Raw genomic sequence first — 26956 nt, forward strand, 5'->3', positions numbered from 1 at the left:
GAAACCTAAGGCTTTTATTTTGGCGTTGCTAGCATCCCTGGCCCTACAGTCTATAGATCCCATCCCTGGAAAGAACAGGAAAAGAACTGTCCAATGAGAAACGGGAACCACTTCCTCCTTTGTTTCTCTTTTTATTCTAGCTTTGTTTCATGTTCTTCTGTTTACTCTGAGCTGATGAGTGAAGAGTTCAGTTTGCTAAATGAACTCACAAACAAAATGCACAAATAACAAAACATGGCTGTAGGAGGAGAATAAACAGATTTGGTGTGGATTTACTGGACAATTTGGCAAACCTTTTTCTAGTAGGACTTAAAGAAAAGCTTTGCATTGATGGACACATTAGCAGCCATGGTAAGTTTAATCGATCTTTGTAGGCTATTATTTTGAACTCGCTATGATGATTGATCGTTTTATAGGCTATATTGTTGTTGCTGTCTGTGTTGCAAGTTGGCTCTGTCTGACTGTGCGCTAATCTGCAAGTGTGTCTGTGTACAGTGTACAGTGTACAGTGTACAGTGTACAGTGTACAGTGTGTGTGTGTGTGTGTGTACAGTGTGTGTGTGTGTGTGTGTGTGTGTGTGTGTGTGTGTGTGTGTGTGTGTGTGTGTGTGTGTGTGTGTGTGTGTGTGTGGGGCGCTGTGTGTGGCGCTGTGTGTGGCGCTGTGTGTGGCGCAGTGAGTGTGCATGCATGCACTCGTGCAGTGTGTAACTCAAGTCAGTCTCCGATCTCATCAGCTTGGTTTGATATTGTGGCCTCAATTTAGTCACTTCTTAGCTCGTCCCTATGCATTTTGTATTTCTTGTATTTCTTGTTTTGCTTTATTATGTTTGTTTTCCACTCTGACATTGAGAGTAGGACATTAAGACATTATTTTAATTAGTTTTTTGTATAATTGTTGATTTCCGTGGGTTATTTGGCATGACTTCTCTTTATTTTCCTTTGCATTATTGTAATTTGTTATTTTCACTGATACTTAGAGGACCTCAGAAGAGACTGTGTACTTTAAAGTCACATGACAGCTGTCTGAAATGAGTGATCACATTGACTGTTTCTGAGTGGTTGTTTGTGCCAGTAGAAATGTATTTAGTGTTTGCCAGCCACAACTGAATTTAGCTTGAGGAAGGTCTAATGACCGAAACGTCGCTTTTAATGAATTGATATTTGGAACCTGCAAGAGGCAGTGAGCGGGTATATTTCTTCACTGAAATTCATTCATTCGACGATATTGTGGCCTTTAAAAGTTGTCTGTTGTTGGCTGGTTATGTCGAATGACACTATAATCACAAATTTGTAAGACCCAATAAGACCCAATTACTGAACGTCAAGTCTTAAAATGTTTAATTTGCAAAGAGCCCCTGAGAGTGTTCAAATGGAACCACATGGATGGAAATAATATGTTGTTTAGAACTTTGAGTGCACACAAGTACTGATATTGCAAGTTAAAGCAGCACTATGCAATACCTTTTCATCTACCCCGGATTTGAACCTGGTTTCCTGCTCAAAGAACAACTTTGTTTATTTAGGCCTACAACAAGGGTTCATATTTTAGATAGTCATTAGAGAAAAGAAAAGATGAGTGTTCAAATGTTTTCATAAACTGCTTTCTATTGTTTTAGTGATTTTGGTATTTTTGATTTCAGTGGGTGGGGGCATGTGTATGTGTACAAGTGGCTAAATATGTCTTTTTAGACACAACAAGCCAGCAATTTCTTTGTTACTATTTACACAAGCCCATGCAAGATTGTGGTGCATCTTGGGAATGGGTTTATTGTGTCTAAAAATGCACAAATCAAAATCGTTAAAATCACTAAAACAATAGAAAGAAGTAAATGAAAACATTTTAACACACACCTTTTCTTTTCTCTAATGACTATCTAAAATATGAACCCTTGTTGTAACAAACAAAGTTGTCCTTTAAGTGATCCACTGACATGAGTTATTCTATAAGCAGCCTGTTTGGGTAACTTGAAACGGACACCAATGAACATCAAACTGTACCTCCAGACGCGTCCAGTGGTGCGTGTGAGCGTCATAGCGCCACCTAGGGCTGATGCAGCACGCCTCCGAGTCCACCTGCTCCTGTACCTGGTGAGGAAGGGGAGGAGTCTGAGGTTTACTCACAAACTAGGCGTTACAAGTAGGGATGGGACGATACGCGATATTATCGTTTATCGTGATAAAAAACATTCACAATAATCGTATCGTGGAGATTTTATTTATCGTGATATAGTCTTCTGTCATGCACTGGGATCAATTCACCTTTAATTTGCCGAGCTGCATATCCGTTACCACTTAAACCCTCTATAATTGGTTAAAGGTATTTACAATATGTACTTGATAAAGTCTTTTTTTTCTCACTCTCTATCAAATATCTTTGCCAAAAAATTGCCGATCTACAAGCTCACAACGGGTTGCAACGCAACGCGTTGTGAGCTTGTAGATCTGCTATCCTTTTTGCAAATATTCCACCCCAGGCAGGATTTTGATTATCGTGATAATATCGTAAATCGCGATTTATTTTGTCACAATAATCGTGATATGAATTTTTTATATCGTCCCATCCCTAGTTATAAGTAGAGATCAAAAGTATTGGCAATCGAAATGTACTTAACGCTTATTATGCCATAAACGTACTTTACGTCTTTGTTCCTGAGTGCCATAAACGTACTTTACGTATTATTAATTAATCAAAGGTTTTATCATTTTTTCATAATTGTAATTTCAAAAAAATCGCTCTAGAAGTTAGCCATGAGCCTCCGTGACCGGAGCGATACGGCCGATTTGACTGTAGCACCAGTGTAACACAGTCCGACGGGAAACCGGTATAACCGAACATTGGTTCCGGCCGTTTAAATGTTATCTTAAAACGTTCGTTTATACACTATCCCGTGCTTCCCAGACGATGTATAAGTACTCAAAAAACTCAAAAAAATCACGCGATTCCAGCCGTCCATTCGGCCATCAGAGCCCTTGATAGCGATCGCCAGGGCTCTGAAGTGTTATAGCATGTTAGCTAAAAGGCCTGGCTCTGATGTAAACAACTAGGCCGGGACCAAAACAAAATGGATGTGTCTCCTTCTTCTTCTGTTTGTTGATCAGATAGTAGGAGAACACCACCTGGTGGTTTTCAAAGGCCATAGCACTCTAGAACACAAACAGCAGTCATAATAACAGTATATCAATGTGATCTAGGTCATCTTACACATGTTCTATTGAAGCCCAAATCTAATGATAGGATATATATATATATATATATATATATAAATATACATGTTTTCCTTTGTAAGAGGGGTAGTGTGGCTTTCGATAGAAGCATATATTTATATATGTAATTTAAGTACAAAATATGATTTTGGCCCCCATAAAAAGGTAAAATTAAACAAAATGGTGGCACCATTAGATTTTTAATAAAGGGTGGCATTCAGTGAGTTAAGAGTATACCAAAAGTAAAAAGTACTCATTAGTCACAATGTCCCATTTCAAGTTTTCAAATGTACGCAAATCTTTTGCAAATAGCAGATCTACAAGTTCACAATGCGTCGCAACGTGACAAATTGTGAGCTTAGTCTGGTGACGCGAGGTTACACAAACTACTTCATTTGTAGTCCTACACCGGCCATGATGAGGACCAACACAGGTGTTCTGATTGGCATAGAGCATTAGTTCTATTCCAATTAGACACATTGAAACACTTGTGTTTCAGTTTTAGGACTACAAATGACACCTGTGAATAGTCCATACACTGTAAAAAAATATGGACGGTGGGAAGCCATTGCTATCTATTCTGCGCAAATGAAGCTTTTTTGGCCCTTGTACGGGTGCCGCCAACATTGCAAAAATCTACGTTCATTGGTAGAAATAGGTACCATCTCGAATGATGTTGGCTGCCAACGGTCACGTGCAACCGCAGGGAGATGTGGGAGAATGTGGTATTGAGCTTGCCAAAAATAAAGCACACAAAAAAGAACCATCACAAGCCTATGATCACAAGCCCCTCCTACAGCAAACCCTGCTATAACATCAAATATAACATAAATTGGACCATATTTTCACAAAACACAAATCATGGTGATTGAAACGAGGCTTTAAACTAGCGACAGGAACCATAAAGTACTTATGACAATGTTTATTAACTCTCCTACTGCCAGATTATTTATTTATTTATTGGGTCTGGCGCCATCAAAAAGCGGCTTACCTTTGCGACGTTATAGTAGATAGACAGACAGACATTTATTTATTTATTTTTATTTTTTTTGGTTGTGCAATAGTGCACTTTGGTCTGCCAGGCAGCAGAGGGCGGCGTCATGCGAGAATGAATGTGAATTGTCCTGCTATGTGTTGCCGTACATTCAGAGCAGTCACTGGCTACAGAGCCTCCGGGCCAGAGGAAATCAACAAGGAAGTGAATTGTTCTCCGTTGATCTAACGCATAATGGATTTTTTACACCATCACAGCGGAAAATGTGTTTACAGTAAACGGCCGCGCGACGCCTCATCAGCTTACAGTCATCAGACGAACGAACCGAACGAGCGCCGTATTGGCATCGAGTTTCTGTAAAAAATGGGGCGAGCGTTATCGTTCAAAGCGTGGGGAGAGTTAAAGTGATAAATTCAAATGTAAAATTTCGGGGGAAATGAATGGAATGCTATGGAGAACATGTTGCTTCTGGTACCAGAACAGCAACTAGCGGCCAATCATAGGAACTTTCAGTTCTGTATTTGCTTCATTTTAAATCCTGGACAACTGGCCCCCTGGAACAGCCTCAGGAGCCAGATTGCTGCCTCCCACAGTGTTCAAATGCTTCTGTCATACAGTCTGGAGCAACGGAAGCTCTGACAATGAAAACGCTTAAAGACGCGTAAATGTGTCCTATATTGTAAATCAAACGAGTCCAAGCTTATAATGGCTCGCTGCTTGTCATAAATGGGAATGAAAGGGATATTTCAAAAGATATTTTTGTGAAGGGAAATGACGAACAGATGACAGCTTTCGGGATATAGTCGTTAGTTCCGGACTTTACATTTTTTATTTAACGTTCGGAGATCATGGAACCTAGCTCTTTCCAATAGGGCTGCTGCTGTGCATGTATTGGAGCTCTGTTTGGAGATGTGTGCGTGTGTGTGTGTGTGTGTGTGTGTGTGTGTGTGTGTGTGTGTGTGTGTGTTCGTCTGTGTGTGGGAGGGGGACCCCTGTGGTGCGGGGGGGGCTTTAGCGATGGTGGGTCGGTCGTCACGGAGCTGACGCCGTTTCATTCTCCACTCACCCTGCGCTTTGATCTGCCCAGCTCCACTCTCATCTCCACACACTTGTTTAGTGTGCTTAATCTCCTGCGAGGGGAGGGGAGGGGAGGGGAGGGGAGGGGAGGGGAGGAGAATGTTACAGGTACAGTGATCTAGAAATTGCTCATATTGTCACGTCAGCTGTTATGTGATAGTTAGAGATAACAGAGAGAAACACATTGCAGGACACAAGCATGTCCTTCTTATGAATCGTCATGCATACACTGATGCATGACACGTCATGGCTGTTAGACCATGTGAAAAGGTTGCCAACTACCTTACATTCGAATAGGGCAGACACCCGGCCCTATTGATAGGGTGCACTGCTCACTTCACACAGGTGTGATTATTTGTATTTTCTTTTTTTTTGTATTGCATTTGTAGCTGTACTTAAACAAAACAAAAACTGTGACCCAAAAACTTTGGTACAGTACAAACTGAACGTGGATAACTGAGCCGTTCTGGTCTACTGAGTGATGACCAAGATTAGCAGCTGGACAGGGCCGAAAACATAATCGTCTCCCGGCGTTTCCGCCTGATGGAGTTAAAATGCATTGAAATATTATCAAATGCTTGAAATCTTTGAGCGAGAAACGTGTGAAGACAAAAAAAGCCATACAACACCACTGATGGATGAACCGTAACTGCGTAAATCGGCGTTATTAGGAATGACGTCAACGGTTTGTGTTTTGTGTGACATCATCAGACCAGAGCTTTGGTCAGCCTGAATAAGATCTGATGCAGTTTTTAAACATCACATTTAGTCTGAGTTTGTTCGACAGAGGGTCTTTGTGTAGAAAGCTAGAGGGGTAGTCAGAGTTTTACGGAGGATATATCAGAGATAGGCCTATTATATCTTTGCAGCCCGCAATAGACAAAGGAACGCCTTCAAATTAACAGTCCAAGGTGTCCATGAACTAATCTTCCAAGACGTAGGTTTCCCGTTCTACGCCTTCGCATCTCAGGTCTTCCTCCACAAAGACGAGGAGCCACAACATCCTCTACCGTCAAATGATGAGCAGTGGACAGCTCCCCTCACCTTCCTTTGTAACCAGCCAGGAACAAGGAGACACGGACCGACCAAGATCATTTGAGGACTCAGCCAAAAGTAGTAAAGAAACATCTGAAGAAAGAAAACTCTTTGTGTGCAAACAGTGTGACAAGGGCTTCAGGCACTTAGGGAGTCTGAAGACACACCAGCGTACCCACAGTGGAGAGAAACCCTTTAGCTGTAAACAATGTGACAAGGGTTTCAGTCAGCGAGGTCAACTGAAGACGCATCAGCGTGTCCACACCGGAGAAAAGCCCTTTGTGTGCAAACAGTGTGACAAGAGTTTCAGTGAGTTAGGTAGCCTAAAGACACACCAGCGTGTCCACAGTGGAGAAAAGCCCTTTGTGTGTAAACAGTGTGACAAGAGTTTCAGTGAGTTAGGTAGCCTAAAGAGACATCAGCGTGTCCACAGTGGAGAAAAGCCCTTTGTGTGTAAACAGTGTGAAAAGGGTTTCAGTGCGTTAGGTAACCTGAAAACACACCAGCATATCCACAGTGGAGCGAAACCTTTTAACTGTAAACAATGTGACAAGGGTTTCAGTGAGTTAGGTACCCTGAAGACACATCAGCGTGTCCACACCGGAGAAAAGCCCTTTGTGTGCAAACAGTGTGAAAAGGGTTTCAGTGTGTCAAGTAGCCTAAAGACACACCAGCGTGTCCACAGTGGAGAAAAGCCCTTTGTGTGTAAACAGTGTGACAAGGGTTTCAGGCACTTAGGGAGTCTGAAGACACACCAGCGTACCCACAGTGGAGAGAAACCCTTTAGCTGTAAACAATGTGACAAGGGTTTCAGTCAGCGAGGTCAACTGAAGACGCACCAGCGAATCCACAGTGGAGAAAAACCCTTTGTGTGCAAACAGTGTGACAAGAGTTTCAGTGAGTTAGGTAGCCTAAAGACACACCAGCGTGTCCACAGTGGAGAAAAGCCCTTTGTGTGTAAACAATGTGACAAGAGTTTCAGTGAGTTAGGTAGCCTAAAGAGACATCAGCGTGTCCACAGTGGAGAAAAGCCCTTTGTGTGTAAACAGTGTGAAAAGGGTTTCAGTGCGTTAGGTAACCTGAAAACACACCAGCGTATCCACAGTGGAGAGAAACCCTTTAACTGTAAACAATGTGACAAGGGTTTCAGTGAGTTAGGTACCCTGAAGACACATCAGCGTGTCCACACCGGAGAAAAGCCCTTTGTGTGCAAACAGTGTGAAAAGGGTTTCAGTGTGTCAAGTAGCCTAAAGACACACCAGCGTGTCCACAGTGGAGAAAAGCCCTTTGTGTGTAAGCAGTGTGAAAAGGGTTTCAGTGTGTTAGGTGACCTGAAGACACATCAGCGTCTCCACACTGGAGAAAAGCCCTTTGTGTGTAAACAGTGTGACAAGAGTTTCAATCAGTTATCTAACCTGAAAACACACCAGCGTGTCCACAGTGGAGAAAAACCCTTTGTGTGCAAACAGTGTGACAAGGTTTTCAGTGTGTCAAGTAGCCTAAAGACACACCAGCGTGTCCATAGTGGAGAGAAACCCTTTAACTGTAAACAATGTGACAAGGGTTTCAGTGAGTTAAGTACCCTGAAGACACACCAGTGTGTCCACACTGGAGAAAAGCCCTTTGTGTGTAAACAGTGTGACAAGAGTTTCAATCAGTTATCTAACCTGAAAACACACCGGCTTGTCCACAGTGGAGAAAAGCCCTTTGTGTGTAAACAGTGTGACAAGAGTTTCAATCAGTTATATAATCTGAAAACACACCAGCGTGTCCACAGTGGAGAAAAACCCTTTGTGTGTAAACAGTGTGACAAAGGTTTCAGTGTGTCAAGTAGCCTAAAGACACACCAGCGTGTCCACAGTGGAGAGAAACCCTTTGTGTGTAAACAATGTGACAAGGGTTTCAGTGTGTCAAGTAGCCTAAAGACACACCAGCGTGTCCACAGTGGAGAAGAACCCTTTGTGTGTAAACAATGTGACAAGGGTCACCAACATAGCCACACCACATAAGAGCTTCAATCAGTTAGATAATATTCTGATGACAAACCATCATCTCCACACTTCACCAACGGAGTTGTCCACCAGATTTCAGGCCATGCTTAACTCATTCACTGCAAAAAAAAATATTTAAACAAACCACTAACCACTGGAAACAAATGGAGAAGGGTGTGATTGATGGTGTGGGCCAACCCCCCAGAAAATGTGTGAAAAGACGTTTTTGGCAGAAGGAACAAAGTGTGTCTCTTATCAATCACGTCTTTTAGTTTCCAAATAAGGAAGGATTCATTATTTCAAGCGATGGTTGGCAACCCTAAATGGGATAATGTGTGCTGCTGTAATGTGATAATCAGCCTGCTAGCGTCCTATAGCTTTTACAATCCTTACTCCAGGGGTCTTCAACAGGGGGTCCGGCACCCCTAGAAGGTCCTCAGAGTTACTACAGGGGGTCCTCCAAATCTTTGTGTGATAGATACTTTTTTTTCCTCCTTTTTTATATTAACCACTTGAACCCTAGTGTCCATATTCGAAGAACTTTAGCACATCTACTAGATCTACTGTACAAGCTCACAAAGCCCTGCGCTGTGAGGCGTTGTGAGCTTGTAGATCGGCTATTTTCAGTAAAGAGCTCTGGTGTAGAGGGGAAAAGGAGCAGACTAAGTACAGAGTGAAAGTTCAAGTTTAATAAGTATTGACAGTTCAAGTGGTTAAATATCTGAAAACACAATTTGACACGATTCCAAAATACACTGATGATTGTGCTGTCAAACAATGAAACTATATGGAATCTATTAACAGGTCCCTGCTTCACCTCTCTCTCAGCTAAGGGGTCCTTGGATTGAAAATGACGGTTGAAGACCCTTGCCTTACTCTGTGACAGTGTATGTATGTAGTATGTAATAGTTAGTCAGAGAGACAGACAGACGGACAGAGACAGACAGACAGACAGACAGACAGACAGACAGACAGACAGACAGACAGACAGACAGACAGACAGACAGACAGATAGATAGATAGACTACCTGCAGAGTGAATCCAGGGCCTCTTTGTCCAGGAAGTCATGGTCTCTCCTCACCCAATCGGTGTCCACGGGGAACCTGCAGTCTGCCACCAAGGAAGAGGCACGTGCACACATAGACATGAAAGGGGGCTTGAGCCCCTGCCCTTTTATTTGTCTGTAAAAAAGTGGCCCCTCCAGACCATGAATGCAGTTTTTACTATGGTGAAAGAAATGTCCCTCTTTCCATGCCATATATACCTGAAGGCAGCATTCAAGACAATTGCCTCGTGTGAGTTTGTGTGAGTCGCCGTTTGTATCGCTCAACGGATTCAGTCTTAACTTAACGCCGGGGTAGGAGTACAAATGGAACCTCAAGGAAAAAAAAAGGACATCAGAGCATCAGATTGCCCCACAATGCAACACGGCGTAGCGGCGCGGAAGCAATGGCGGCGCGCAGCAGTTGCTGCACGTCCGACGCGCCTAACAAATTATCTAAACACGCTGCTGTTAGTAGTGCTATTCTACTCTACAAAATGTGCTCGGGAATCAGCATGCAGTCTGACCAAGCTGGAAAACCTCCACTACTTGGAAGGGGACACGACAACAGCTACAAACAAGCAGTTTGGCTATGGCTCCACAGCGACGCTCGTCCACCTCCTGCAGAGTGCGTGGCGTCCACTCATTGCAAAGGGAAGCGGAGGAGAATACTGTGGAAAAGTTATTTCCATATGCCTCATGCTATCGGGCGATATCCATCCATGCCCAGGCCCGACACCGGGAGTCCTCGGAGCCCTCACCACCGTGGCTAACGAGGCTAACGTGGCTAACAACAACAATAGCCACCGGTTAACGCCGCCAGCTTGGCTCCAGACGCCCCTGTTACCGCAGCTAGCGGCTACCGAACTGTTAGCCTGGCTTCATCTACCCCCACCCGTGTTCAGAAGGCTACTCGGTCTCGACCTGTTGACACAAACGGCGACTACCGGCCTGACGACATCACCAGCTCTAGAGGCTGCTACCACCGTGCCTAGAAGCCTCTGCAGCGGAGCTAGGCCGCTGGATATCGACCCCGCAACACCATCACCTGGGGCTGTGGCCACCGTGCCTAGAGGCCCCGGGCAGCGGGACACCGGCCCGAGGACATCGCAGGCCCCCGAGGCTGACTACACCGAGCCCAGAAGTCTCTTGGAAGGAGCTGGGCCGCTGGACATCGGCCCCGCTATACCACCAACACCATCACCTGGGGCTGTGGCCACCGTGCCTAGAGGCCCCGGGCAGCGGGACACCGGCCCGAGGACATCGCAGGCCCCCGAGGCTGACTACACCGAGCCCAGAAGTCTCCTGGAAGGAGCTGGGCCGCTGGACATCGGCCCCGCTATACCACCAACACCTGAGGCTGTGGCCGTCGTGCCTAGAAGTCTCATCAAAGGAACTGGGCCGTCATCTGGGACATCATCATCATCATCATCGTCATCAGCTGGGGTGGCCACCGTGTCTAGAAGTCTCTGCACCGGAGCTAGGCCGGTGGTCACCAGCAAGAATAATTCAGCTCTGGACAATGACACAACACGGTCCCCCCCTCACCCGCAACCCCCAAAGCCACCAATGGCTAAGGTAAAATACAGAAACCCAGTTTTTAAAAAACATAGAAAATGTAAATTTTTTAAAACACTAAACCAAGCTAAAATTGTGTGGGACCCCCTATGTAAACCCAAAGGTTTGTTCTGTGGCCATCTAAACATCCAGAGTATGGTAAATAAGCACAGTGAGCTAGAAAATCTGCTTGTAAACTCTAACATTGACTGTTTAGGTCTGACGGAAACATGGTTAAAGCGGTCATCCCCAGATGCCTTAGTGAGCATGCCTGGTTACAAGGTGTTCAGAAGGGACAGAGTAACTGGGAAGGGTGGGGGGGCCCTGCTTTATATCAAGAACACCTTACAATGTAAGCAAATTGTATGGCCCACTGAGATCCAGGCCGAATGTGTAGGTGTAGAAATTACACTATCCACAGAGATGAAGTTCACTCTAATTTGCTTATACCGTCAGCCATCAGCTAAAGTAGAAGTATACGAACAGCTAAAGACCATCCTCACGGCGTGTGATTTTAATCAAGAAGTAATACTAATTGGTGATACAAATGTTAACTGGGACGATAAAAAAATAAGGAAAAATCTTAAACTGGTAACAGACCACTATAATCTGACCCAATTAATAGATCAACCTACAAGAATAACCAGTCACTCAGCAACCAAGATAGATTTACTGTTTTCAAATAAAGTGGAAAGAATCGCTAAAACATTTAACTTTGTGACAGGTCTCTCTGATCACAACATAATATTCTTTTCCAGAAAACTCTCAAAACAGGCGTTTAGCAAAGCTCAGTCCCAGCCTATAGTCAAAACAATCCCAAAACATCTGCAACATAGCCTTGAGGTTGCCCTACAAGGGCTTGAGTGGGATGATTTACACTCATGTGATGATGTTGAGACCGGATGTAACATCCTGCTTTCCAAAATTGGCAGGGTAATGGAATCTTTCACCAGAGGTGGTAACCAGAGGAAAGGGAGAAAAATTACTCTACCTTGGGTCGATAAAAAATGTAGAGATCAAATGAAAACCAGAGATTTACTGCTTAAAAAGGCATTAAAATCTGGCCTGACAACGGACAGACAGCTATTCACACATGCTAGAAACAAAGTCACAAATTTCTTAAGGAAGGCTAAAGCTGGATTTTATATCTCCATCATAGAGAGTGCCAGAGGAAATGGAAAAAAAGTGTGGGAATACATAAATAAACTGACAGGGAAATACTATAAGCAGGATAATAACAACTTAGAACTTAAAATAGATAATGTCCTGGTGAAAGATCCCCACACGCTTGCTAGCAATCTAATGCTGTTTTTTCTAAACTCTGTGTATGAAATCACACAGTTGTTCAGACCCTCTAAGTTTGTTTCACGCCCTGTTCAAAATGATCTCCCCATTTTTAATTTGGAGGAAGTCACAGAAAACGAGGTGACAAACATTGTCAGATCACTGAAAGCATCCAAAGCTAAAGATGCACACGGGCTTGACACAAACTTTCTTAAAACAAATATTGACTCCCTGGTGGCACCAATCACACATCTGGTAAATCTGTCCATAAGAAAATGCACTGTCCCAACTCAGTGGAAAGCTGCTGTTATAACACCTATATTCAAATCTGGCTCAAAAACGGACATATCAAACTATAGACCCATAAGCATCTTACCTGTTATATCAAAAGTGGCTGAAAAGTGGATTGTAAAGTCTATTGTTAAACATCTAGACAAAGGCTACACCCCTCTGCATCCTATGCAGTTTGGGTTTCGAGCCTTCCACTCCACTGAGTCAGCAAATTGCTTATTCATTGAAAAGTTAAAGTGTGCTTTGAACAAGGCCCCATGCGCAATGGCAGTATTTTTAGATTTCAAGAAAGCATTTGACTCTGTCAGCCATCAGGTCCTCTTGTCCAAACTAACACATTTCAACTTGTCCCCAGAGGCCATTAAATGGTTTACATCATACCTATCAAATAGAGAACAGTGTGTAAGCATAAATGGCATCAAGTCTCCTTATCACACTTGCTCGGTTGGTGTCCCCCAGGGATCAATAGTAGGACCAATTCTGTTTTCTCTGTTCATAAACGACCTACCTGATGTATGTAAAGATGTACATATCCAGATGTACGCAGATGATGCGGTTATACTGAATCATGGAAAGAGCTATGCAGAGGTGTCAACGGTTTTAACTTCTGTTCTGACCAGCGTTCAGGACTGGCTTACAGACTCATGCCTGCTCCTGAATGCAAAAAAGACGGTCTGCATGGCTTTTTCCAAAAGACCAGTTGTGATGGAGTCATCAAATGTGTTTCTGGGTGGAGAGGAACTTGAACTTGTGCCAGAGTTCAAGTACCTCGGGGTCATGTTAGACTCAACCCTAACCTTTAAAAAACATGTAAAAAAGGTTACAAACACAATCAAGTTCAACCTTCAGAACTTTAAACAAATCAGACCTTGTTTGGCAGTTAGTGCTGCTAAATCTTATCTCCAATGCATGATCCAATCACACATTGAGTACTGTTTCACAAACTGGTCTTGCACAGGTATAACGATTCTCAAACCCATTGAACAGCTATATAAGAGTGCGCTTAAGGTATTCGATAGGAAACCCCGCTCATATCACCATTGTAATATTCTTCAGAGGTACCGTTTTTTGAGTTTCGCTAATTTTAAGGTATTTAAACAGGTCAGTATCATATATAAGACCCTAAATGGTCTATGCCCACCTCCCCTAAAGGAATTCATAAAAAGGAAGCCCGATAGAGGACTCAATACTAGAGCAATCACTAGAGGGGATTGCGAAGTACCGTACCGGGTAACCGCTTTTGGAAAAAACACCCTTTCAGTGCAGGGATGTTCAATCTGGAATGGCCTACCTCTAACAATAAGAGACTGTTTGTCATTTCCATCCTTCAAGTTCAATCTAAAAAAATGGTTAGTTGACAATCAAACCTGTGACCATGTATAGTTTTAAGAGTACAACTCATGTCATGTACGTATATTTTTAACTTTTCTTTTCTAATGTAGGGTATTGTTAGTAATATGTGTTGTTTTGTTGTTTTCTCTTGGTTGAGGAAAAATAGTATTTGTATGTATGTTCTTAGGCGCCCTCTCCTAATGTAGGGTTACTGTTTGTTGGTATGTATTGTTTTGTCTTCATGTGGGGACTACGGATGAAATTTAGCATTCTTGCTAATTCCGGCTTATTTACATTGCTTTCATGTAGTGTTCATTAATATGCATTGTCCCGTCTAAATAAACAAATAAAGTAAAGTAAAGTCCATTCGGTTCCATTTGTCTCCACAGCTCTGTGATAAACGCGTTTCGGAAGGAGAACCCATTTGTCACATTCAATTATATAGTGCTCGAGTTCCAATTTCACTTTTTTTTTTTCATCCTGTGTCCTATGTGTGACTTCTCTATCCTGATTGGGTGAAATTGGTTATCCTGGCATGAAAATGTGCTTTCTACTTATTACCAAAGAGCTTTATAGATGCGGATCCTCATATCTCCAAGTTTCAATTCACCCTTTGTCAAGTCCCACCCCAGGGAAAAAAAAGCCAGGGAAGACTTTTTTTTCCCATTCACTTCCATTATAAAAAACAAGATTTTTCATAGCCTCATTATTGCTATTTAAAGTACCAAAAGAAAAACATCTACATGATATTAATAAAAAAGGAACAAAAAAGTACAGTAGTTACATTGCAAAACAGGGGTTTTCCCCCGCAAATACATGTTTTAATTAGTTTAATCGTCTGAAACGGGCAGAGAGAGAGAGAGAGAGAGAGAGAGAGAGCATCTTGGGTGACTCGCACTGACCAGGAAATTGTGGAACTATAGCCTCGCTCTCAGCATAAAATGGATTTTAATTGTAATTCTTCCCATTTAAAATATATGTACCCAATCGAATATCTTAGTTACATCGATATCGTTCATGTGAACTAGTTTGTTGAAGCTATGACGGCGCAGCGCCATACTGCGCCGCTGCCGTGTCGCGCATCACTGCACCGCGGTGAAAGAATGAAGGACTTTGTCCCACTGCATAACTCTGCCCCCGGTAGCAAAAGTGAATGATTTTTCTGGTTGGCCAGTTAGGGACCAACCAGAAGACTGACAAAGGGTGAATTTTGTTTGTTCTTTCGCAAAGGCCGTCGCAGTGAAAACAGCAGATCTACAAGCACACATGTGCTTGTAGATCGGCTGTTTTCACTAGTTTAAATCATTATTAAGATGATAAATGCAAAACAAACGGTTTTAGACATTCAAGGTTTTCACCCGACAACGAAGCTGCACTATGTACAGTAACTGTCCTCTTCTACCCCGGATTTGAACCCATTTTTCCTTAACTGTGCTGTCCTCATCATTGAGCTAATAAGAGCCTGCCTGCTTGCTCAGGGGATAAATATAATCTTGACCATCAGGTCAGAATTAATGTCCGGTCCCGTGTGTAGGTGAGACGTGACCTTTGACACGATCTAAATGTCTCAATAGAAGAGCAGGGAGACCTAACCACCCCAAAGTTACAAAGTTACTTTAACACTTATTTTAACAATACTTGTTTAAATATAATTATACTGGGGATAGGCTTGCACATTCTGGCTGATACCGACAAGAAGCCTCTCCGACCTGCTTGCTTACTGACTGTATGTAAGTAAGTAAGTAAGCAAGTCGCTTACTTAGTATACATGCTTGCTTACTTGCTTACTTACTGACTTACTGACTTACTTACATACTTACATATACTTTGACTTGCTGAGTAAGTAAGCAAGTCGCTTACTTACTCAATGACTCACTCACTCATTTACTTACTTAGCAACCTACTTACTTACTTACTTACTTACTTACTTAACTTGCTTACTGACTTACTCACTTACTTAACAATTATAACAAACATATCACTTCCAGCACCTTTAATATTCAACAAAAATTTGGAAGAAAACCTCATAGTTTGTCTTTCATAATTGAAATAAACTGTCCGCAGAGGGAGCTGTCGTTTAGGTAAACAAGGAGACTCGTTCAGTGTACATTCTTCATCGCATGCAGAGAATGAATATTTATATCATTAATAGATGTTTCATATTCATGTTTACAAGTTAACAGGATGCAACACGGCGTGAAATGCCACTTTTGTATACACGTCTGCATGCTGTAAGACTTAAACACAATTTATACTTCGTCGTATGACAATGATGTGCACCGAAGATAGCTGATATAAAAGTCGGTTAGCTCACATCGTGTTGAATCCACAATGCGACGTGAGCTTGTATATCGGTTATTTGCGGCACGTGGCACTGCCGTGAGACAAAGTATAAATGAAGCATTAATTATGCATGAACTGGCAGGGGCGTCACAAGGGGTAGGAAAGTGGGACTGAGTTACTAGGGCCCAAGGTGGAGGGGCCCTAATAACTTTAGCTGTTGAAAAATAGCAGATCTGCTATTTTTGAAAAGTCGTGAAAAGTGCGCAAATCTTTGAATATATGTATTTTTTAAGTGAATGTTTGTAACTCAAATTTTGCTTCTGGGGGGTCCCTGGATCTAAGTATTTTGAGATCGGGGTCCGTGGCCAAATACATATCATCTTGGGGGTCCTTGACATAGGTTTCTTGCACACATTTTCATGATTTTTCAAAAATAGCAGATGTACAAGCTCGCAGCGCGGCACTCGGTGCCGCGCTGCAAGCTTGTATCTGCTATTTTTCAATAGTTAACATTCATGGGGGGCCCGCAGTCAATCTTTGTACCCAGGGCCCAGAATGTGGTGTGACGCCCCTGTGAACTGGATATTTACCTCTGTATAATTGGACGTATTGAGGGAAGCCGGCCGCTTTCAACCAATCACAAGCTTCCTTGGCTTCGATCTCTGCAAACAAGAGAGGGGAGGGAAGGGGAGGGGAGGGGAGGGGAGGGGAAGACAATAATTATTTAGTTCCCTCTGAAAGTCAATTATGATTATGGCTGATTACAATGGCACTCGAGTAACTTCGCCTACCAGGCTTTCTCCCGGGAGAGAGCCTGGTGTTCGTTCACAACAGACCGTTTGGTTTCCGCCTAAAGCGCGGAAACCACTAGAAGAAGCGGCGTCGCTTTGATTTGGTTCCCACCGTTTGTTTCCCCAATCCCTATTAAAATGCTCGAGTAGCCTAGTGTGGTCTTGCCGGTCGCTAAAAGTTGGACTAAAACATGCATATACCAAACTAATTTTTCAAAAGCAAAACTACTCCGCATCGAGGAGTTTATTAGGTAGGCCCTAAAAGTATGTCCTTGAGCGCAGGGGAATTATTTTGGGTTAAAACTGTTTCCGGTGGATAGTTCCGGCGAAATTGTAGTCCTTGAGTACTACAAAACATGACGTTTTGTGGTTTCCGCTCCAGACCGGTTACAAACCCGAAAAGTGAAGTGATCCCAGACTAGCACTCGAGTACTTCTTTACTTAAATAATCTACTACCACAAAGTAGAAACACACATAAAAGTATTCAGAATTTAATTGTGTAAAACATGGGTCTTCAACAGGGGGTCCGGGGCCCCTGGGGGGTCCTCAGAGTTATTACAGGGGGTGATAGAACGTTTTTTTTTTTTTTTTTTTTTATATTAACCACTTGAACCCTAGCATCCATATTCTGAGAACTTTATAGCCAAAAATAGCAGATCTACAAGCTCACAATGCCTCGCACTGCGAGGCGTTGAGAGCTTGTAGATCTGCTATTGTCGGCAAAGAGCTTTGGTGTAGAGGGGAAAAAGAGCAGACTAAGTACAGACTGAAAGTTCAAGTTTATTAAGTATTGACGGTGGTTAAATGTCTGAAACACAAGTTGACATGAATCCAAAATACACTGACGATTGCGCTGTCGAAACTATATGGAATCTATGAACAGGTTGTGGGGGTCCCTGCTTCATCTCTCTCTCTCAACTAAGGGGTCCTTAATTGGCATGAAAACGTTGAAGACCCCTGGTGTAAAAGAACAGATGTTTGGCATGAATATAGACCTGCAGTACCAATAACGTAAAAGTACTCACAGTTTGTGTGATTTTATTTTTGCTACTTTGTTTTATTTGAATACTTAAAAGTAACAGGTCTGGACATAATGAGGTTTCCACTCGACAGTGACGGAATATTTTTTGCTTAATCAGCCTTTGCCTCTTTGAACCTTAACCCAATTTAGGCGTAGAATTATTGAATGCTCTAACCAGTGAAAAATAGCAGATATACAAGCTCACAGCGCGGCACCGAGTGCCGCGCTGCGAGCTTGTAGATCTGCTATTTTTGGAAAAAGTCGTGAAAATGTGTGCAAATCTTTGAATATATGTATTTTCAAAGCGAACGTTTGTTAACTAAAATTTTGCTTCTGGGGGGTCCCTGGAACTAAATATTTTGAGATGAGGGTCCGTGGCCAAATACATATCATTTTGGGGGTCCTTCACATGAAAAGGTTTGAGCAACACTGACATAGTCTCTCAAGAACAGACTAACTGAGCTCCAGTTAAGTGAAAAGGACCTTTTCTTTGACGATGGCGAGCCAGATTGCTGAAATAGAAACATAAGGTTTTTCAAAAAACCTTAGAAGGATTCAAAAGACACTTATAGAATCGGGTCAAAATTCAAATTTTCAAGATTTTTCAAAAATAGCAGATCTACAAGCTCGCAGCGCGGCACTCTGTGCCGCGCTGTGAGCTTGTATATCTGCTATTTTTCAATAGTTAAAGCATAAAATAATGATACACCATAATGTGTACCCGTTCTAAATGGGTTAATTAAAATTTGCATTGTGGGGGCTGAGGGGGAGCGAAACGATGACGGGAATAAACAAAGTTAAATGGATGCATAAAGGATGGCACAGGCTATTAATTATCGCTGACTCCTCGGAAAAGAGGCGCGCTCTAATTGCCGCTAATTGGCTGACTGTGGCAAAGAGGGTCAGAGTCAGAGAGAGAGAGAGGGGGGGGGGGGAGTTTCTTTGTGTCGTTCTTATTATTATTCACTGTCTCTCGCTGTTCTCTCTTGTTTTTCTTCTGCCTCTCCAGAGGTGGAAAAAGTACTTGCATTTTTTTTAATTTCTTTTTTTACAATATGTGAAAGTATCACTACTGCACTGTAGAAGTACTCTGTTTTCGGAAGTACGGAATTCAAAACTTACTTTAGTAAAAATACAAAAGTATTGGCGTCAAAATGTACTTAATTAAAGTACACAAAGTAGAAATGAGTCATTAGGCAGAATGTCCCATTTCACAAGTTTTCAAATGTATGAAAATCTTTTGAAAATACAAGCTTTCGATCAATGTATTGTGATGAATTATAATCTTGTAAATCCTGGTCTCTATAATGCCGATCCCCCTGGCCAGCCAGGGCACCTGATGGAGGGGAAAGGAACTGGTTGGAATAACGTGTTCCTTCAACGCGCTACGTCCAAGCCGGGGAAATCCCCACTGTCAGGTGAAAAGAAGCAACTTGGACTGCTCATGCATAGAAGGAAGCATGAGGTCAGTCCGTTGTAGCCCCAGGCATGGCAGAGGGAGAGCAGAGCCCAGGATTACATAGGCAATTGGCACTGGGTGAAAATGGGTTACAAGATCGCGGGACAAATATTATAGATACAAATATATATAATCTTGTAGATGGTTACTTTCAAATAGCCTAATGTAGCCTATATAGTGCTGAAGTGGTTAATGTATATTTTGCAATAATAATCAAAATCTACAAAGTATCTAGTAACTAAAGTTTTCAAATAAATGTAGTGGAGTCAAAGTACAATATTTGTATATGAGATGTAGTGGAGTAGAAATAAAAGTGCTTAAAATTGGAAATGCTGAAGTCAAATGCAAATACCTCAAACTTGTACTTAAGTTAATGACAACTTACTTATGGTAGTTAATTTACACCAGGGGTCTTCAACAGGGGGTCCGGGACCCCTAGGGGGTCCTCAGAGTTACTACAGGGTGGCCTCCAAATCTTTGTGTGATAGAAACCTTTTTTTTTCTTTTCTGAGAATATTTGCCAAAAATAGCAGATCTACAAGCTCACAACGCTGCGAGGCGTTGTGAGCTTGTAGATCGGCTATTTTCTGCAAAGAGGTTAGTGTAGATGTTTTCTCCGGGTAGAAATCTCCACCGTGAGCCTTCAGAATCTCCATTGAAGCCAGCGCAGTACAAGTGAATGGGGCTGACATTTAGATTGTCAGCTTCTTCCAACCAATCAGATCTCGAATCAGATATTATTTCAGCCTTCTAACTGGCCCTAATGATGTTGCTTGCTTGCCTCAGAAACCAAAGGCTTTTATTTTGGCGTTGCTAGCATCCCATTGCCCTAAAGATCCCATCCCTGGAAAGTTTCCCTGGAAGAACTGTCCAATGAGAAACAGGAACCACTTCCTCCAAACCAAACCTTTGTTTTCATGTTCTTCTGTTTACTCTAAGTTGATGAGTGATGAGTTCAGTTTGCTAAATTAACTCACAAACAAATGCACAAATAACAAAACATGGCTGAAGGAGGAGAATAAACAGATTTGGTGTGGATTTACTGGACAATTTGGCAAACCTTTTTCGAGTAGGACTTAAAGAAAAGCTTGGCATTGATGGACACATTACCAGCCATGGTGAGTTTATAGGCTATTCTTTTATACTCTGTGTTTATTGATTGTTTTATAGGCTATATTGTTGTTGCTGTCTGTGTTGCAAGTTGGCTCTGTCTGACTGTGCACTATATAGCTGTAAGTGTGTGTGTGTGTGTGTGTGTGTGTGTGTGTGTGTGTGTGTGTGTGTGTGTGTGTGTGTGTGTGTGTGTGTGTGTGTGTGTGTGTGTGTATAGTGTGTGTGGCTGTGAGTGTGCATGTTTGCGCTCGTGCAGTGTGTAACTCAGTCAGTCTCTGATCTCATCAGCTTGGTTAGGATATCGGTGTTGTCTGTTGTTGCCTGGTTATGTCGAATGACACTGTAATCATGTGAATTTGTGCGCAATTCTAACCGTTGAGCTTGTGGGTGGATATCTATTGAAGGCCTGGGTAAAAAAAGCACCACGCGCCACTGCTCGACAGTATTACCCGAATTGTTTACAAGATCATCAGTCTTCCCATGCCCACGCTTTCTGATATGAACAATATGGCCATCACACGCTTAGCACTTTTGATAACAAATGACGCTGATCATCCCCCTGTATCGCTATATCCACCTCATGCCATCTGGCCCGAGGATACAGAACCCTGAAGTGGGAAAAGAGTCGTTTTAGCAGGAGTTTTGTCCCCTCGGCCATTGCTGTATTAACGGCCCTCAAGAGAATTGCCTTGTCCAAACTCCTGAACTTGAACGCTACATCTTATGTTGAAAGAAATGCCCTCTCTGTGTAGAAATCCATGCCGTACGCCACATCTCCAGTATTGACTTGATTATGCTTAGTTCAGTGTGGTATCAAGCACCGATAATAGTCACGCTATTTTTGCAATTTTTGATATTTTCACCAAAAAGCCCTCTTAGAAATGTCAGCCCCAGCCTCTAACATTCTCTGCACGTCCCTGCCAGGCACGTGCACACATAGACATCAAAGGGGACTTGAGCCTTTTATCTGTTTGTAAAAAGTGCCCTTTCCAGACCATGAATGCAGTTTTTACTATGGTGAAAGAAATGCAAAGAGAATTGCCTTGTCCAAACTCTCCTGAACCTGAAAGCAGCATCTTATGTTGAAAGAATTGTCCTCTGTGTGCCGTTACGGCACAGCTCCAGTATTGACTTGATTTTGCTTAGTTCAGTGTGGTATCAAGCACCGAAAATAGCTGAGCTCCAAGCTCAAAGTGCATCGCAACGCGACACGCTGTGAGCTTGGAGGTCGGCTATTTTTTATATCTTCACCAAAATGCCTCTCTAACATTCTCTGCATGTCCCTACTCTCTATCTTTCTCTCTCTCTCTCTCTCTCTCTCTCTCTCTCTCTCTCTCTCTTTGGAGTCAGTTCTGTCTCTTCTGACTTGGGCACACATCAATCTGCCTCATAGTCTCCTTCAGGGCCGTCATCTGGGGTGTCAGGCGAACTGCCACTCCTCCCTAGTGTTCACATTTAATCTCACATTCGGTTATTTCCCCCGACTGAACAATAATTGTGCAGATTAATCTGATTTCAGATCAACGCAGAATGCATCTCAAGTGCAAGTGACATTAAAGACCCAATGAAATTACTATTTTGGGTGTTTTATTTTGAAGTTTCAGTTTGAAAAGGAAGCCTGTGTGTTTCTGAACCGATTTATAATCTGAGTAATGGGAGTAATGGGAGCCAGCAATGGGAAACAAACAGGTGAATGTAATCAGAGGTTCATTTATATGCAAGCGGACCTGTCTATGTCATCACTTTTTGAATTTCTGTTCACAGGAAGTAATTAAGAATGGCCTATTTAGGGACCTTTGATATAAATATACACAACAATTGTTTATTTTCTATTTTTTTGGCATCTAGTGTTAGCTATGGCCATATTATCACTACAGATATGCTCTAAAAGTGTGAAAAACATGTTTTTGATTTCACCCTGTCTTTAAGACATTTGTTTGTTTCCTTTATTTATTCAGGGGAGCCCATTGAGAGCAAGCTCTCTTTTTCAAGGACACCCTGATTACAACATAAAAACAATACAGCAATGAACAGAACAACAAACAATATAATCAAAATACAACAACATACAACATCAGAGATACACATAAACAATTTTTACATAAAACAGGTTCACTCCCTATTATATGTAGAGTGTCCTCAAGCATCACTTTAAATGCCTCTAGTGAAACCAGTCGAGACAGCTTGAGCGAATCCTGAAGCTCTTCCCATTTGTGTGGAGCATAGTGCATAAAGGCAGTCTTTCCTTGCTCACTGTTCATACGTGGACAGGTATATCTAATGTGCGCCTGTGCGCGTGTTGAATGTCCTGTGACTTTTAGATCTAAAAGTGAGGATAGATACAGAGGTAGTTTACCACACAAGGCCTTATAAATAAATAACATACAATGTTGCTCTCTGCGAACTTCAAGAGATGGCCATCCCACTTTTTCATACAACTCACAATGATGGGTCAGATAACTATCGCCAGTGATAAACCGCAGGGCACTGTGGTATACATATATCAAGTGGCTTCAGCGTGGAGCGTGAAGCATGCATGTAGAGCACATCTCCATAATCAAACACAGACATTATTACAGAATGAACAATCGCCTTTCTACTAGAGAGAGAAAAACAAGATCTGTTTCTGTAGAGAAACCCAATCTGTCCTCTTAGCTTTTTGGTTAGGTGCTCCACATGGACTTTAAATGAGAATTTGTCATCTAACCAAATTCCTAGATATTTATAAGATGTAACCAGCTCGATTTGTTCTCCATTAAGTGTGTAGATCCCAGTAGGGGTATCTGTAATCGGAGACCTGGTGAATGTCATACATTTAGTTTTCTCTGAATTTAAAACCAGTTTAAGACCAATTAGAGCCTGTTGAAACCTATTAAAGGCAGTCTGCAGATTTGCGGTGGAGCCAATACTATATAAAATGGTGTCGTCCGCATAGAAGTGGGCATCACAGTGCAGGGAGGGAAGCACAATATTATTCACATATAGTGTGAATAAAAGGGGACCTAATATTGACCCCTGAGGGACACCTTTATGAATTAAAAGAGAACTGGATGTAAAACCATCTGCCACAACAGCTTGTGTTCTCCCTGAGAGATAATTACCAAACCATTTAACAGAGAGCTCATCAAAGCCAACAGTGGATAACTTCTGTAATAAAATATGATGGTCGACAGTATCAAAAGCTTTAGATAAGTCAATAAAGATGGCTGCACAGTGTTGGTAATTATCTAGGCCTTCTAATATGTTGTTAGTGACCAACGTTGTAGCTGTCACAGTACTATAGCCTGGTCTAAAACCTGATTGTTGAGGTTGTAGTAGATTATTTGTGTTCAGGTATGCACGGATCTGGGTACTGACTAGGGATTCTAATATCTTGGCTAGACAGCATAATTTCGATATTGGCCGGTAGTTATTTAACTCAGCCTGATTTCCACCTTTATGCAGTGGGTATTACCTGCGCATTTTTCCATATTGCAGGTATTTTACCAGTGGAAAGTGTTAAATTAAAAATGTGGGCAAGTGGTGACGCAATTATACTTGCACTGAGATGTAATAAAAACGGGTTAAGATCATCTGCACCCTTTGATTTTTTCGTGTTGATTTGTGACAGTGCCTTTAGAACCTCTGTCTGTGTAACTGATTTAAAAGAGAATCCCGGTGTGGTAACATTGACTGGGTTGCTGTTAATAATCGCTTCAGCAGGCGCTATATTTACAGACTGTCTGTCAAATAGCTGACCAGACAATATAAAATGCTGATTAAAAATGTCACATATAGCAGATTTATTAAAGACAACCCCATTTACATCATTTACCTGGGACGGGAGAGAGGAGGCAGGACTAGCTTTTAGGGACTTTACCACCTTCCAAAAACTAGCTGCATTACCCTGTGTCTTAGCAAAGCTAGACAAATAGTAATCCGATTTTGCCTTTCTGACCATAAGAATGCCTTTATTATGTAAGATCCTAAATGAGGACCAGTCTACCGGTTCACCTTTGGCACATGTTATTATGTTTTCTTGTCTTCAACCATGCATTTATTCACAAATAAAAATGTTAGGGAGGGACTAGTGGAGAAGACAGAAGAGATCCGGTAGAACTAAAAGACAAGTCATTTAACATTTGGTTGCGCTCAGGTGTCGCGCTCTGAAAATAGCAGATCTACAAGTAGGGGTGGACTGGGCATATGGCATACCGGGCATATGCCCGGTGGGCAGACTATACAAGTGGGCCTACCGGGCCTTGACATGAAAACGTTTGAGCACCACTGACATAGAAACTTTTCAAAAAACCTTAGACGGATTTGAAATATTCAAATACTTTCACGATTTTTCAGAAAATAGCAGATCTACAAGCTCGCAGTGCAGCACTCGGTGCCACGTTGTGTACACACACACACACACACACACACACACACACACACACACACACACACACACACACACACACACACACACACACACACACACACACAGCAGCAGCAGCTTCCTGTCTACAAGGCGGTGCCAGGTTGTAATCGCAGAGCTTCATCTCTTATCAGAGCTCCAAGCAGGCGTCCACAAGCAGCCCTTCCTCCCGCCGTGCAGAGCTCACTTATCTTAGAGGGAAGTGAGCGTCTCTCCCAGATAGACAATCCATCTTACGTAAGGCTGACAACGGAGGGAGGCGTTTGATAGAAACAAGCCGTAAGCACACACAGGACAACACACATCAGCATGGCTGTTTTAAGAGGAGTGTCGCGCAGATTACAATCTATATTATGTAAATCCAACATCTTAATCAAGTCACGGAGGCATTTTGTTTGGAAAAAGGCGTAAATGCACAGCCGCGCATTTCGAAATGTACAAAAAAATCAAACCTCGGTTCGAAGTGAAGCGGTGAATCTTTGTTCTATGTGTTCTAGAGCTATACTTTCATGTGCTTTAGTTCTATATTTTCTATGAATTCTGAATGAATGAATGATTTTGTCTGGAGGGCCAAATTGTCATGTGAAGCTTGACCAATCTTAAATTCTGCATGCACGGGACATGTACGGGACAGACATTCTCACTCCTTGAGAATCTATGGGAATTCTCAAATAAAACATGTACGGGACAGACAAAGCCACTCCTTAGAAGCGGCTTTCACCGCTTCAAAAAGATGAATAATAACACTGGGGTGCTTTGGGTTTTGTAGGGCGCTGGTTCCCATTAGAGTCAGTCTCTTTGTGTGTGACTGTATGTTTTGGATTGTCATATTTGTGTTTGTACATAGGAGAGAAAGATATCTGCAATAAAGCAGACAGCCCGCAACACTCCAAGTTAGATGAAGGCTTTTAGGTGCACGGCTCAGAGAAGCATAATGAGAAAGAAGTGGTAGCCAGCACTCAAGGAATATCCTTTTTAGATGAGGAAGGCCGAAGGGCCGAAACGCGTCTGTATACTGTCCATGCATTGAGGTAAATAAAATCATCTAAAAAGGATATTCCTTGAGTGCTGGCTACCACTTCTTTCTCATTATGTTTGTACATAGGAGCATCAAGTATCACCTTTTGCTACTCTCACTGGTTGTAGGTTTGAATCTTTTTGTAACCGCCCCTTGGGGGGGGGGGGGGGGAACAACACTGACACCAACCAGAGGCCAGTGTGCAAATGTAGGGCGGGTCTATCACCTTTACACTACTCTGATTGGTCATAAGGTCTATACATATCGTCGTTGTCGGTTGGAAACCTTGTATGTCCAAGACCATTCGTTTTATATTTAGCATTTTAAAAATGAACTAAACTAGTGAATATTGCAGATGGTGCGAGGCGTTGTGTGCTTGTAGATCGGCTGTTTTCACTACTTTTGTGCAACAGCCTTGTATAATAAAGCAGGACTTTACTTGGTGAAAAAACATGCACATTTGAAACTCGGAGATACAAGGTTTCTGCCCGACAGTGACGATATAGAGCTTTGCAGTTCAAGTGGTATAACGTTGAATGTCCATCTTAATGATTAACTTGTCTTTCACCTGCTTGCCACCTTTACTCCATCTTGTTTGTGTATGTCACCCTCTCGTTTGAAAGTGTCTGTGGCTCCTTTAACTCGTAATCATACAGTACGTCTTGTTTAGACTGTTCAAACTCCTTTCCATGCCATACCTGAAGGCAGCATTCAAGAGAATTGCCTTGTTCAAACTCTCCTGAATAGAAATCCAGTTTTTACTTGATTATGCTTAGTTCAGTGTGGTATCAAGCACGGAAAATAGCGACGCGTTGTGAGCTTGGAGGTCTGCTATTTTCTATATTTTCACCAAAAGGCCCTTTTAGAAATTTCAGCCCCCTGCCTCTCTAACATCCTCTCCTCTCCTCTCCTCTCCTCTGCTCTCCTCTCCTCTCCTCTCCTCTCCTCTCCTCTCCTCTCCTCTCCTCAGAAAAACTCTCTCCAGCAGCTCCTATCAACGCCAAGTGAGCTACGATGCTCGTCTTTACCCGTGTGTGTGTGTCTGTTCGCGCTCGTG

General features: G+C 42.4%; 1 protein-coding gene across 1 annotated transcript in view; it reads right to left on the reverse strand.

The window, feature by feature from the left end:
• The window catches only part of LOC308304908 (rho GTPase-activating protein 7), a gene marked incomplete at both ends in the record, with an annotated part of 129960 nt that overhangs the window by 32391 nt on the left and 70613 nt on the right, over positions 1-26956 (reverse strand). The window contains 4 exons of the mRNA XM_080749533.1: positions 2000-2086; positions 5266-5329; positions 9331-9412; positions 16682-16753. Of these exons, the coding sequence (XP_080605659.1) occupies positions 2000-2086; positions 5266-5329; positions 9331-9412; positions 16682-16753 (305 nt within the window). The remainder of the gene's footprint in view (positions 1-1999; positions 2087-5265; positions 5330-9330; positions 9413-16681; positions 16754-26956) is intronic.

This window comes from Nannobrachium achirus, assembly GCF_963921795.1.
Source record: "Nannobrachium achirus genome assembly, chromosome: 19".
Classification (NCBI taxonomy): domain Eukaryota; kingdom Metazoa; phylum Chordata; class Actinopteri; order Myctophiformes; family Myctophidae; genus Nannobrachium; species Nannobrachium achirus.